General features: G+C 43.1%; 1 protein-coding gene across 1 annotated transcript in view; it reads right to left on the bottom strand.

Annotated features, from left to right (window-relative positions):
- The window catches only part of LOC119432756 (neprilysin-4-like), a 42,128-nt gene that overhangs the window by 12,066 nt on the left and 14,608 nt on the right, over positions 1 to 15,454 (bottom strand). Inside the window, exons 8-15 of the mRNA XM_037699912.2 lie at positions 14,846 to 15,071; positions 13,536 to 13,634; positions 8,490 to 8,567; positions 7,176 to 7,285; positions 6,565 to 6,623; positions 5,396 to 5,447; positions 1,484 to 1,551; positions 19 to 149 (exon numbers count right to left, since the gene is read on the bottom strand). Of these exons, the coding sequence (XP_037555840.1) occupies positions 19 to 149; positions 1,484 to 1,551; positions 5,396 to 5,447; positions 6,565 to 6,623; positions 7,176 to 7,285; positions 8,490 to 8,567; positions 13,536 to 13,634; positions 14,846 to 15,071 (823 nt within the window). The remainder of the gene's footprint in view (positions 1 to 18; positions 150 to 1,483; positions 1,552 to 5,395; positions 5,448 to 6,564; positions 6,624 to 7,175; positions 7,286 to 8,489; positions 8,568 to 13,535; positions 13,635 to 14,845; positions 15,072 to 15,454) is intronic.

Here is a 15,454-nt window from a genome sequence, read left to right as displayed (position 1 = left end):
GAAGTCAGGGGAACTCACCGTCATATTGGCCGTTTGGTCTCTAATGCGTCCATATTGTTGTACGAAGCAGTTAGCCCTTTTTTCAAACCTTGAGCGCGTTCCATTGTTCCACCATTGCTTCAACTTCCCGTCGGCATCGTACTGACGGCCTTCAGGCGGTTTAAAAAAAGTTCATCGCATTATTATCGAGCTGATATAGGCGAAGCATGCATATCCATTGTAATAACAGTGCTTGTGCCGATTATAGGGTAATACATACAGCCCTCCACTGCCTCTCGCACCCAAAAAAGAACGCGCTACTGTCAAAGCGTTATACGAAAAATGCTGTGAAAGATGATGGATTACTGCAGTGATGTGAGGAGCCTGAGTTATCTCGAAAACCAGTGCAGATCCTCAAGAAGTCAGTTGTGTTGCTCGGGAGTGTGACAGCATATTTAACTTCAGTAATAATAGGTTGGTTACCGCAATCCTAATTAGCAATTATTCCTTAAATAAAGCGTATCGAGGCAATCTTAACATTGTTATATTAAATAGTCACAAGTTAACGTTTAATATTGGCCATCTAAAACATATTGACCCGCCGCGGTTGCATTGTGGTTATGGTGTTGGGCTGCTAAGCATGAAGTCGCGGGATCAAATCCCGGCTTCGGCGGCCCCATTTCGATGGGGCGAAATGCAATAAAACACCCGTGTACTAAGATTTAGGTGCACGTTAAAGAACCCAGGTGGTCCAAATTAATTCGGAGTCCTCCACTACGGCGTGCCTCGTGATCAGATGGTGGTTTTGGTACGTAAAACCCCACAATTAAAAAAAAACATAATGACATGTGTACTTGTTCATCTTTCTCGGGTGACCGCGTTTCACCGCGTAACTAATGTTATCGCTCGGCGTCGAACGCGCCTGCATCTTCGGAAGTTTCTCGAATGTTATCGATGGTTCTATCCGCTGTCTGCTGTCACCGAACCTTGTGTAATCTGATTGCCCGCATGCGCGACGCGAGAATTGTGTAGTACTTTCTGGAAGGCACGCTTAGTTTCTCGAATGTTATCGATGGTTCTATCCGCTGTCTGCTGTCACCGAACCTTGTGTAATCTGATTGCCCGCATGCGCGACGCGAGAATTGTGTAGTACTTTCTGGAAGGCACGCTTGCACCACCGATTACTCTGGAAACTTTGATGACTCATGTATAAAAGCCGACAGGCTTGACCGACAGAGCAGATTTCCGCCGATCGCCGGCTGTGTTCGCTGCTATCGTTGTTCTTTGAGTGCTATAGCTTATTTTTGTGGGCACGAAATCGCCCAATAAAAAGCTAGTTTCGTGATTGACAGTTTTGCTGCTGTTTTCTTCGTCGTCACTACTACGTGACCATGAATTAACATAAAAGAAATTTTAAATGCACTTCCACTATCATGCGTAAACCTTTAAACTACCATGGAGCAAGAAAACATACCGCCGCAAGTTATCTGTTGAATACACTCACCTTCGTCGTCAAAACCATGTGTTATTTCGTGTCCAATTATAGCCCCGATGCTTCCATAGTTTATGGAACTGTGGTAACAATAAGTACCGCATGTTACAAGGATTTAGGGTCACCGTGATAAGAAATGAAGAACGTAACATCATGTTGCGTTGCATCGTTAGAGCCTGCACATTTCAGTTCCCAGGACGAAATAATTTTTAATCATCCATGCACTCTTGTTGACGCTGAAATTTGATTCGGTAGGTTCGCGGAAATAAATTATAATTACGGTTCATAAAAAGCCATGCATTATATGATGAAGGCTGCAATGTTGCGCAATATTTTGAATGTTACGTTTGCTGCTAAACACAACGCGCGTAGCGGATCGAACTGCTGTGTCACTAAATAGACTGTGGAAAGCAGGTTGGTGCAGGTTTTTTGCTTTATCGGGGGCAAGTACTGGGAATGGGGAAATCCTATCTCATTTGCCACCTTACTATCGGTTAATATGATTCATATATGCGCGAGTTTAGGCTTTTTATATATTTATTGACATTGATGTGTGCAAGTTGACTTGCGCGTAAACATGCTTTTCACAAAGATTTCGTCTGCTCTCTTCTCTCCTTTCAGCAGGTTTCACGAAGAGATACATCTCAGATGTCACCTTCCGCCGCTGCGTACTATAAGAAAGATCTGATGAACGCAACACGTGATAATGCTCATGCGCTTTAGGAAAGAACGCTGATACGCACTAAGCGCATTAACTTTAAACCAGACTTCGCCTAAAGTCTAGCCACAGTAGTTACATGGAGCTGTGGAAAACGTTTAAGGATAACACAAAAACTGTAATCATTGTTGAACCTCCGGCTAAATACAAGAAGTTTGATCTTCTCGGTCGCTATAGCAAAATATGCTTATGTAGGCCCTTTTCACCAGCTAGTTCACTCCCTTCAAACATATTGTTCTTCCTCTGCGCCTAGCCATTCGTTGCCTCAAAAACCATCGCGTTGTTTCCGCGACGGTTCGATTCCCCGTGACCGGGGGCGCGCTCCAAAGGAAGCAGAATGCAAAAACGCTCTTATACTTAGATTTAGGTGCAAGCCAAAGAATATCAGATGGTTGAATAGTATCCGGGGCAACAGCACTGCCACGTCACTCATAACCCACTGTGCAATTTGAGAATGCTAAACCGAACATTTTATAAAACCTGCTAAATATAATGAACGCGCACACACTTGAGTAAGGCAGTTTCCTAGTTAGTGGATTGATGACTGGTGCATTCTGACATGGACGTTTGTACTAAAAGCTGATCAGCTTATACTGTTTTGCATTCATAATGTAGAAGCATTGAAAAAAAAATAGACCAGTCGTTAACTTTGCTTCACTGTAGCTATTTGCCTCCCAGGTTTTCTTCCCCTCATTTCTGTGTGCCACACCTCCGGAATAAAATCTCGCAACGTCATCTCACTCAATCAATGTTTTGGAGTGTGCAAGCAATTTGGTGATTATTCTTTATCAAACCGTTGCTGAGAAATTATGATAGCCAGATACCAACCCATCTTTATAGACAATCGTTCGTACGTGCTTGTAAATATTATTCTTTTCGGTCTCCACTAACATCCGGCCCCATTCGCTGAAACTCACTGAGACTCCCGCTGACGTATCAGAAATGAGTGCACTCGTCGGAGGGTATGCCAGCACATAAGTAGTTTACACATTCTACGTAAGAATGTTCGTAGCTCAACGCTTACTCACAAGTCACAGCGTAAACGAGTGACGAATGATATCGCGCCTCTTCTCTAAGCTGCTACAAAACTTCAAAATAAGAACGTTTTATACTAGGAGTGACACATTTACGACTGACACATTCACGAGTGATTACATAGAGAATGAATAAAGTAATAACATAGAATGAAAAAAACCTTGCTGAACCGAACTCACGGCAACCCACCTGTGGCTTCCAAGCCATGGTCAATAAATAAACAAAAAAACGATAAGCGAATGGCAGCAATGCTGGTTTAATATTGCCGCTGAAAGTATATATATATATATATATATATATATATATATATATATTGGCACACAACTTCTAGCCCGGTATGCCTCCGAGTACGCCCACCGTATGGCAGTGGGAGCATCATTTGGACAAGGCGTGATGAGCTCTAAAGGATAAATATGCGACATTTGCATGTCTTCTGAAGCTTTGCCCAAAGTATTGGGTCGTTCGCGCAGTCATTGTTGGCGACAAAGGCTGACAGAGTGGCTTGCTGCGCCGCACAAAATTATAGCGCTGCCGTTCTAAACAGAGGCAGCGGAGGCCAGCCGAGGCAAGCAAAGCACGTGTCCCCACGTGATCAAACATGGCGTAGCCCACAGGAGCCCGGTGAAGTGGAACTATAGCCGTATTTTCGCGTGGTGATCTAGAATATTAGAGCGACTCGAGTTTATATTCCTGGCTCAGAAGGGGGTCTGTGTCAAAGTATTAGTGTACTTACATCCTGTTGTTTGTCCTTATCACGCTCATATTATTACTTTTTGTTCTTTCCGTCTCCTTCCTTCTTAGTAGTGTAGGAGGCTATATGTCTTTTACTTAGTACTGCAGGCTTACTTCAATGCTTTTTGTAAAATGAAATTTCACCTCCCTCTCCATAATACAGGCGATTTGTATGTTCGTAGCTTCGTCCCATTACAACTTAATGGTCATTACTTCCTGCTAAGCACTATAACCAAACCAGAAGAGACGAGCAAGGGCTTACTAACTTCTGCCATCATCTTGCCATCAGTTGATATCTGTGAGCATCATAGTAAGGTTATTCCAGCCGTGTTGTTTCATACACCACTGCACACGCCATTTCTTTTGTCAACTCAATGACTATATTAGTGTTCCATACTTATTCCAAAATTTATCTGACATAAGATTTGCGAAATATGAAGCACGAAGCCAGGTTTCGCATATTGTTCGCTCATTCAGTATGGAATTCATGCATGAAAGAAACACAAATCTCTTATTCCCGGCTGTGCCAAGTACAGCTTGAATAATTTGTGTCACTGAGCATCGTAAAATTTTAATCAATCATGTCTAGCAAAGGAGACAAGGAATGTTTGTCATTGGGCGAATTACAATACTTAAGGATAGCTGATACCGTTATTTTGAGAATTCCGGCAGTAGTCGGGCATAAACGAATAAGCGCGATACGTAATTTTTTCTGTGGAACACGGAAATAAAAAGTCGGCGCATTCTTCAATGCTGTAAAGTCTCTCGACACACGTGCTCTGCTGCGCTTTCTGAAGAACTCGTCTTGACCACTAACCTTATTAAACTATTGAAAATTGTATAGCCTTATTTATTTAACACTTTTGCTGACAATAACAGACAAAATATTACCCGACAATAACGATACTCCCTTAAACGAAAGTTCAGCGTCGCTGTATATGTGTTTTCATTTCGCAATATATTGGTTGGCGCGGACAATCTGTATCGTGCGGCACGTTGCAAATGGTGCGAAGTGTGGGCGCGACTGCCTCGATCATCGGGATATCGCGCGTGGCGGCGGGTGGATGACGCGTGAGCGCGATTCACAGCAGTCGCCGCAGACAGACCTTCGCTCATGCAGCGCTTTGTTTCCATACAGGCGACGCTCGCTACTCTGGCGACATCTCGTGGCCATCGTCGCCGCAATGCCCCTCTTGTGTGGCACTACGCTTTTCTTCGCAAGCTTTCACCAACCTCTACTCCTCCACTTTCCGCCTTATAGTTCCGCTGCACCCTCCTCATCCGCTATCCCCATCTTGCGTCTCCCGCTGCGCTCCGCGTTCGCTTTCCTCCTTCGCTGTGCTCTTTCGTTCGGTTACGAGAGACAACGGTCGACGTCCGCCACAGGAATGGGCGCCTAAGATGTGCGCGTTAAAAATCACGTAGAGAAATAGGCTTACCTTGGAAGACCGTGTTGATAGAAAAGGCCTTGCAGGATTCCTGATGGATAAACTGTAGAGAGCATTATTGGTTACTTTTCACGTGTAGTAAACGGCTTAAATCAAATGCACAGATATTTCTAAGACGAGTGTTCTTGAACCTGTTAGTGCTTCGCTCTTTTATATTCGTGTTGGCTTGTATACGAGCGCCCATGATCAGCTGAAGTTCTAGCGCATGCGCCGATGTAACTGCCGCAGTCCACGAATTTGATTTTAAAACTGAATACTAAAAACATTGTGTCTTGCGGTATACCGCCGTTCTATAGGCTATACCCTTGTGACATGATGCGTGTAATTTCTTTTACTGCAATGCCTACAATTACAACATTACACTGACTTTGGGAGAAGAGATCAAACTGATGTTCTTGTTGGCTTCGTGCTGTTTGTAATCTACACTGTGTAAAAATGAACCCTAATATGGGTAACGTTACTCATTCTTATACTTCCTGGAATGTTTTCCTTATCGAGCCATCTAAACAGGAGAGCAAGCAACCATGGGATAGTGCGGATCGTTCTCGTAGCAAGTTCGGCTGGCCGGAAGTTTCTCTACGTGAACAGGGGCACAATGCAGTGCTCAAAAAGTACTCTGTATATATATATATATATATATATATATATATATATATATATATATATATATATATATATATATAACCAATTTGTCATTCTCTGTGGTGTCTGTGACGTTGCCTCGTTTCTTGCCGTGTCTGCAGTACGGCTAAGCATGACCTTCAAGCCCAGTTTTCACTATTTGCTTTATGCTGTAATGCAAACACCAAGAGGAGCTCAGCCAAAAGAAGTTCAGCATTTTTTTTATAAAGTAAGCAAGTATCAGTGCCCAGTCTTATAAAGAACAATCCGGACAACAAAGTGTCATCTTTCTGCTAAAGGTTGCATAAGAGCAGAGCAGCAGTAATCAGTCTCTCTTTCTCTCTTTTTGTACATTGAGCCGCGAAGAACGCCAGTCTCCGATTTAAAGACCTGACGAATCAGACAGCCTAAACAATGACGGTGATACAATCGCTACCGAATTGCTCGTCCGTGCAATGGAACGAAATAAACTATTTTGGCTATATTATTAGGGAGAGAAGATGGTCTAGCTACGAGAAACAGAAAGCGATGACTCTTACACATGTCATTAGTACTCGGATTGTAAAATGCATTCACAACAGCAGAGCCGACTACCCAGCTGCAATGAAGAGGAGCAAAAAAAGTTGTGTTAGTACGATTTCTAACGCTCAGTCACCACTAAAAACAGTCTCCGCCGCAAGCAGTAAAGCCTCGATATGTGTCTTTAGTGGGTACTGCTTGCAAGTGAGGATTAAAACAACATTGCTATATATATATATATATATATATATATATATATATATATATGTAGCAATGAGTGCAACTCAATCTAAATTGCTAAATTAGCTGCTGTTGCAATTCCGCGCCCATGGCTGATTTATTTATTTGTGCTTTTACAATTTCAGTATTGCTGTCTTATATGCTACCTTAGCTGTCTTATGATTCTGGGAGTGTCCGCGGTGAATTATTATTGATTGTAAGCGCTACTAATGAAAACGATGATAATGTTTTTCATCACATGATAAACCTGCCTAAAATCTCCGTGCGTCCGCGTCCTTCGCGTTTCCTGAGCACACATTTTTCTTTGTCAAGTTCTCGCTTGGTTCCCATCCATATCAAAGGAGATCAATCACTCTAACACATGCAAAGCCAAATTTTTTTTTTCTTTTACCTATTTCTGTCGTACGGTGTGCGTAATTTTTCTAGCTGCTTCCGCTCATTGTTGTCCACGATATATCGCCACATTTCTATAAAATGACTGGAAGTATTCAATTTCGGAATCTGTAGAAAAAGAATTTTAGTGGGGTATGAACATCATTAAAGTCACCGTCATTGTAAGCCCAACGCTAATGCTTGCGCATCAACGTAGTCGCTTAGTAGTCGCTTAGTCATAAACCTACAAAATGTGTGTTTTTTTTATCGCTAACACCTGCACGCGACTATATTGCCACCACCATAGGCGTATATCATTTCATTCAGTGGTATTTTTCTCCTAGTGATCACCGCCCCAGTAATTCTGCGTGTTCCTGAATGTTGCAGTGATAACTTGTTATTTCACTGAGCGTGGTGAACCTCCGGTCAATCTAGTGCTATAGATGGTGAAAGGTAACGTTTGTTTAACAATACGTTCGTTGTATATGGGCTGCAAATTTTAGTAATTCATTATTAAATGCATGTATAAAACATTTTTTCACAATATTCATATTGATAGTGTTACAATGCGCGTAATAATTGTAAAACTGTAGTTCTCTGTCACTGTCAACTTTATATGAATCACGACACCACAATGCTGCTTGGTTTACTTCTAAACTGGTCGAATTTTACAAGTAGAGTAAATAAATACGCATAATTGGTTTATAAAGACAAAGTCCCATATGCAAAAAGTTGTGAACACCCAACCTTTATTTTTATTAAATTTTGCACATGAACAATAAGCACTTTTACGTCACTGCGACCTCATGCATTTGATAGAAGTTTTTTTGTTCGGGTCGTTTTGGGCGCCAGAAAAGGTTTCAAAGTTTTACAGGTATAGCATATGGCTGTTATGCTTTTCGTTTAGACTGAATTTGGATAATTTCACGTGGTACTCGCTCCAGCCTCTTCTAAACCAACCGAAACGTCTCTTCTGCACCCGACAATTTGGACTTGCCACAAGATTCGTTACGTTAAATCAACTGCTAATAGTTAGTGTAGCTCACTTAGCGGAGTGACGTATTCTATAGCATCACTCGTACGTTTTATCCCCGACCTGGGACGGTTTCTTTTTCTATTCTATGAGTCGATGTGCCGAAGACATAATCTGGTTTGTTCAGCATTGTAACGGGCTAATAATTAGTACAACTCGGCTCTAAGTTGAAACTTCATGTGGTTTTAGGCTGTTGCCGACTTTTTAAAGTTCTCGCGGTACTTCTTTTTCCTTTTTTGGCAGCCAGCGCACATCTGACGAGGGGGAAATAAGCTGCCGCTTGTGTCAAGTAGTACTTACATATTTGTATCTCTCCTCAAGATAAGTCATATTCATGATTTCTTCCGGATATCCAATCTTCACGCCCATTTTGTTGAGCTGAAAAAGTAACAATACGATGCCTCAAACTAAGAGAGCTCGGAAACTTTTATTGTGGTAGCAGTTAAACCGACGCGCGAAGTGCATTCGTGTCGCCTTCGCCGTATTGTCCAGGGACCGACGCCGCAGCCGCAGCCCATGCGTGAAAGGTTAGAATGTCTCCAGAGATAGTATGTCTCTAGTACACATAGTATGTGTACTAGACTGATTGGAACAGACAGTAAACGTCACGCTAAAATTAACTAATCAGTTCATTGGGCGCTGATAAACACGGGTGGTTTTTCCGTCGGTCTCATCTCAAGTACCATCGACATTTCCGCCACCCTATCGAGGTACGATGCCCGTAACGCCGCTGCCCGCGTTTCTGGTCGCACAAGTTTTGTGAGGCGCCTGGTGTGTGCCAGGGCGATGTTTCTGTGGCGCAGCAGCAGTTGTCTCGCGTGCTGCGTAAGTCCAACATGTTGACTTCGCGTATGATGAGAACATTACGTGGTTCTCGATCGCAACGTCAAATCCTGCTGTCGCTTTCAATACTTTCATTTGGACCGAAACTGACAATTTTAAAATTTCCCAGCCGAAATTTCATCGTCTCGCCTCGATAAAAAAAAAAAGGAGCGCGAGGTGCAAAGTGGAGAGTGTTCACGTCATTCCAAAGCTAACTAAATGTGGGGAAAAGTGTAAGTAAGATGAAGTCTTTCTACTAGTTTGTCTTGCGCATGAGTTCTCAATTGTCCGCAATCAGGGAGTTCTACAGAGACACGAGCAGTTCGTTTGGGTTCAAGAACCACGAAACCAAGTGGGCACTCTATCGGTTCCGCAATGGGGTCAGGGCACCGTTTTGCCTACCGCTCCCGGGAGGAGCACTGTGTGCACACACAGCAGTATTTCGGCTGAGCAGCTGTGGGCATGCCACAGCGTAGTGCATACTGCAGACCCAGAGGGCAGCGAACAGTACACGTCGAGCAAAAGCTGAAGAATCCTCCCATTGCGCAGTGTCAAACGCCGAGAGTTCACCGTCGGTCCCATCTCATCCACAACCTTCACCGAGCACAGGCAGCGAGCGTGATCGACTCCAGCCTCTGCGAGATGACGTCCGCATCGTTTGCTTACACCCCCGTTACGTAGGCTGAGGAATCTGCCATCACCCTAGCCATAATTTGACACCCCAACCACGATTACCCCATCATCTCGGACTTGCAGGCTGTCGGCAACAACTTACTCGAGGTCGCATCGGCAGCAGCTTCTGACCAACACCTTTCTGCATCCAAGTCTTAATCATGCCATTCACCCCAAATGTCCACATTGCGATGAGTATGCGTCACTGTACCATTCCACATGGGCATGCCCTCATGCAGCTTACATCTCCCCCATCCCCAACCCCGCCAATGAACAGCGGGAGGCCGTGCTTTCCAGTTTGGACCCGCTGGACCAGAAGCAAGTGGTGTGGCGTGCCCAACAGGCCGCCAAGTCCGTAGGGGACCCAGCCAAGGACTCCCTCCCCACGCTGGCGCAAGCCGGAAAGAGAAGGTGACGGCAACTGGCATCATGTTGTTTTGTTTAATGAAGCTTATTCCTCCTTCCCCTCTCTTGCACCATGGAGGTGCAGAAATGGGTGCCTGCGGCCGGCGTTCCTCATCGCGGCAGCGTCGTGAGTCGCCTGGTATCGCAAGTGCACCGTTTTTTCTGAGCAACACTAGCTGCCTGGCGTGCTAGATCGCTTCGACATATCGTTCCTCGTATTGTTAGAGGACCAGGCTGCTCGAGCGCCACGCTAAACTTTGCCATCGCTTGGAATGTTTCGCGCTGAAACTGTCAAATTTTTATTTATTTATTTATTTATTTATTTATTTATTTATTTATTTATTTATTTATTTATTTATTTATTTATTTACTTATTTATTTATTTATTTATTTATTTATTTATTTATTTATTTATTTATTTATTTATTTATTTATTTATTTATTTATTTGGATACCCTAAAGGCCCAGAAGGGCATTACATAGGGGGGGAGGGGGGCTGTTGAAACGGGAATAACAAAGTAATCGCACTGCAGGTGAAAATGGCAATTCAGTAGACACAAGAATGCAAGTCCAAATATAGCATGGTGAACAGAAACTAAAAGCAACAAGGTGTAATACTAACACAGACAAAGGACAAGTCCACATTGTATCCTAAAAAAATACAATGTAAAAATATAAAATATAAAAACAATGTATAATATACAGTCAGTTCAGTGTAAAAAAGAAATGCTTTTCAGGTACGATCATGGCAGCACTTAAAAAACAATGCGAGCATCAGGTGGATAACTTTTGTGTCAGGTGGATTTGTGTCAGTTTCTAATGAAAACGCCAACTCTTACTATATACAAAAACTATTGTGGAATGCCTTGACGTTCAAGAAAGGATTGCAGCGTCGACAGAAAAGATTGAGTATCATTGATAGTGGCAATGCTAGATGGCAATGAATTCCATTGATCTATTGAACATGCGAAGCATCATTTCGCTCTTCCCTGGCACTTTGTGGTAGGTAGATCAGCTTAAGTCTGGCATCACTTCTGCCCTCTTGAAATAATAATAGAGAATTCAAGCATCCAGTGGTTGGACCGAGCATCGATCCCTCAAGCATATTATGGCCCGACAAACGCATAAATTTCTCGTGCCAAAGCGCGCAAGCACGTGCCCATGCGCCACCTTTAATGCGGCAAGAGACTCAAGTATGAAACGCGCGAGTGACAGTAAAACTGACTGTAAACCACTGTCTCTCGCGCGCGTCATGTACGTCGCGCGTCAACAAGTTACTTATAAAAGCAACAGAATGCCGATTTTTGTCATTTTTTCTTCGTAGCAGATAGCACTTTCAGACGCTGTAAGACTGAACCGCCCAGGTCCTAACGACACAGATTTTCACGTTTCTTCTCAATACTGCAAAAAAAAAAGCCTTGATGTGACCGCCGTCGTACTTACGTCGTCACAATTGTCGATTTTTTATTCTGTTGTTTTAACGCACACGCTCGCGTTACACACCTACAAGTGTCTGAAGCAAACAAAACGTTTGTCTAGCTGGTAACGCTTTGCTTTGGTATCAGAACATCAAACCATTTGCATTGTTTGCAGGACCATCAAGCCAAACGCTGCTGGATAGCTAGCTGCCTGCAAAATCAACTGCGTAACGTTGTTTACCACAGTGCGTGGCACCTGCATGATTTATATAGTGATATCATTATAGGTGGACTTAACGCACTTTGTAGGTATCACATGCCTCCGAAAAAAAATATAGGTCGATTCCGAAGGCGGTGCAGTCTAACACAGTGTCTCAATGTGCTAGCGCTGACGAGGGCGGATTGCGAGAGACTTGCACGTGACTCATGCGCCAGTCGTTTCAAATAGCAACTTCGTTCTAGCAATATGCATGCACATCACCCACTTCAGAGATATATAACACGTATCTTAACTTTGGTAGGCCAGTGTGGAATGTAAACCAATGTACCATTACGCGCGCGCGCGCAGCTGGCGAGGCGTCACAATCATCACATTCTAAGTATGTTGTCGCATACTTAAAGAGTTAGCGGTATTAGCTGATCGTTCTTTGTTTTTCTGTCTTTCCCTATTTTTGATGTTCAGATTGTTCTTGCGCTTCTTTAATGCCAATCAGTTCAAATCAAAGCTGTTTTTGACAATAATAAAAATTTTCATAGCTCGTTAAGCTGTACAACGGCCGTGAATGTGGCTCTTTCAAAGGTGTTTGAACCCATTCTGCCATGTCGAAAAAAACAACTATTGTTTGTTATAACTTGAAAGCAGAAACACTCCCCCCCCCTTTTTTTTAATGCTTTTTAAGATTTAGTGGCAAACAGTGATACTATCTCTATGCGAAATACTAACGGGAGATCCGGATCCGAAAAGGAAGTTTCCAGAAGAATAAAATAGGTGTTCACATGCTCCAACCCATCTTTATGCTTCTAGAATATTTCTTATCGTCATCTGGCTCTCCTGATCGGCACCTTACATTTCATGATAAGCAGTCGATGACACAGTAATAACGTGTAACTCACCGTTATTCATGAAAAGGGCCTAATCGTAGCATTCTACAGGCCCTAATATTTTGAAAGAAAAACGGTGGTATGGATTATACAGCAAATGGGCGTGATCGTTATTCTAGTTGAGATTAGCTAGTAGAAAGAAATGGGTTTGGGAAAGCCATCTTACTCTTGGAGCAGATAACCAATGGTCTATTGGAGTAACTAAACGGGTTTTAAGAAAAGGGAAACAAAGTCGGAGACAAGCAGCAGATTACGTGACCTTAAGAAATTATAAAATTGTGCGGGCGTAATCACCTGACGCAAAAAAGAGATAATTTAAGAGCCGATTACAGAACGCGCTAGAAACAATCGAGGGATTCCTCTCCGGCAGGGGGCTCGATCTCTCCCCGTCCAAATCGGAACTCTTGCTGTACAGACAATCTAGGCAGGGAGTCAGAAACCTCGAGCCTCTGGAAAGTCTCCCGATAGTTATCAAAGCCAAAAACGGGCAGCCAATACCGAGGGTAGACTCGGTCAAAATTCTAGGTCTGCTCATCGACGCCAAGGGTTTCAACGCGACAGGCTCTTAATAAGCTCTCTGGTCAGGCTGGAAACGTCATCAGAATGATCACCCACGTCTCCAACCGAAGAGGCGGGCTAAAGGAGGACAATCTTATCAAAGCTTTCCAGGCCTTCTTCCTAAGCCACATTACCTATATAACCCCCTACCTATATAATGGCCACAGACGAAAAATGAACTTCGCATGGCCAATAACGCAATATGCACGGCAGATGAGAACATGCACTGCTTTCTTTTATTTCCCCATAAATAAGGTTAAGTAGACTTACCTAACTTACTTACTTAACTTACTTACTGACTTACTTAACTTACTTAATTAGAGAACATGACTTAGAAGAAACATTCCTTGTTGGTGTTTTGGTTTCATACCTTTTCTCTTGCGGCAGTTTTAGTGCTATTATCCATCCACTGGTTCTTTTCGAGGTTATCACGAAAGACGCCTTTAATTTTTTCAACATACTCCAGTACCTGAAAAGTGAGACTTAGTGCTTGGTCAAGTGATAGAGCTGAGGTATAATAGAGAGGTAGAGCAGCTCCTGTTCACTGTGGACTCTGGCAGTAATCATTTGCTAGCAATATCGAACAGAATTGAGAATACAATAATCATCTCTATTGAAAAATGTTCCGTAGAAATGCGACATTCCGTATATTTGAAGAAGGACTTGCTGGGCTTGTTGGGGTTTGCATAACGACATACTGTAGGGCGAAGGCACACTTACAAAGAAGATACGCAGACACATTGTAATTGTGCCTGCACGCTAGATTGTTAAGCGTATATTTGAAGTCGTGCTTTCGTGCAGCAAGGTTGCTGCATTCTAGGATTGTTATTTTGCTCCAGGGAGTTTGAAGCTGTATGATCGTAGCTTATGTTCGAATTCCCGTTTTCTTCTTTTCTTGTCTTTGCTTTTGACACCAAGTATGACGTATTGTGCGTGAAACTGACGCTGTGACTGACTCTTGCCTGGCGATTACCAATTGACACATCCGGTGTTCCACATCTGGCGTTCCAGAAAGTTATTTCACCACGATGTAGGTTCTTCAGTGAACTATGCACCGTAGCACGCACCACACGTAATGAATGTAGTTTTGGTTTGTTTTCATTCCTTCTTTTTCTCACTAATCTACAATCTAAAGTTGCAGACTTCCTTAGCTATTTATGAAAAAACGAAAACTTTCAAACCCCACTCTACCGTCGCAATGGCATTAGATACTTCTTTCATTCTCATAATCTTATTATTCGCCTCTATCCAGCCTCCGTAGAGCCCTGTTAGATCTTCTGCCAGATTCCCTCCCGTTGGGGAACGCCACCACCAAAGCTTTACAGAGAGTTACGACAGATGCCTTCAGAAAGACAGGCAGACTTGCTGCAATCTTGGTGCCACGAAGAATACCCATATTTGCTCATCTATTGGCGGAACTCGGCGTGTTCGTGCTTCTGTTGTGTGATCGAACATACCGTACACTACCACAGGTAATGGTAGAACAGAAGAGGTAGCTGCGGAATAGATAGCCTACACAAGAATGTTTCCATAGTGTCGTTCAGCCAGGCTGTGAGCTCCGCTTTCTCTCAATTATGTCAGCATCTCTTTCTGAGTGTGCTATCGCGAAGTCAGCAACAAAAACTGGCCACGAGACGTTTCAAACGAAACGCGAGTTTAGTTTGGCTGACGTCGTCTTACCTCTGTTTTAGCTTGGGCGCTAAACTTCTTCTGCACGTAAAGGTTGCCAATAGCGTCACGCATAGCTCTAGTTAAAAAACTCATACACTTTGACCACCTGGGCCACTGAGATTGAACACCCCAAGCCACTTTTGTCAGTTGGAACGAAGCGTTGAGGTAGTCTTTTGAAAGGTCTGTTGCCCAGCTGAGTACGACGCGGAGGCCAGCGTAATTGAATAATGTATTTCTGGAAAGGAAGAAAGAAATATGCGTTTTCTGCACTGTGCATTCGACGAGTTAATCTTGTAATGCCTAAACACAGTTCTGCACTAAGGAAAATAAAACAGCTTGTTATCCTTTTATTTATGGTCATGGCGAGTCCGTTTGCGCAAAAAACGAACTGAAACATTAATTGAGTAAAAACGTCATTAGCACAGTAAATATTTATTTAGGAATCCGATTTCAAAAAACTTCGCTCTAGCGTTTCAGCAATGTCACTGGAGGCTCGGAGTTATGTATTCAGTGCCTAAATCAGTGTTTTCAGGTATCAAACTCTGCGTAACATACATGGCGAGTTAGGAATTACAGGAATAAGCTTCACTAACTGGCCACCACAATAACCAAATGCGT

This window comes from Dermacentor silvarum, chromosome 11 (assembly GCF_013339745.2).
Source record: "Dermacentor silvarum isolate Dsil-2018 chromosome 11, BIME_Dsil_1.4, whole genome shotgun sequence".
NCBI lineage: Eukaryota > Metazoa > Arthropoda > Arachnida > Ixodida > Ixodidae > Dermacentor > Dermacentor silvarum.
Note: the sequence above shows the minus strand (reverse complement) of the source record. Positions and strands in the feature narration are given on the sequence as shown.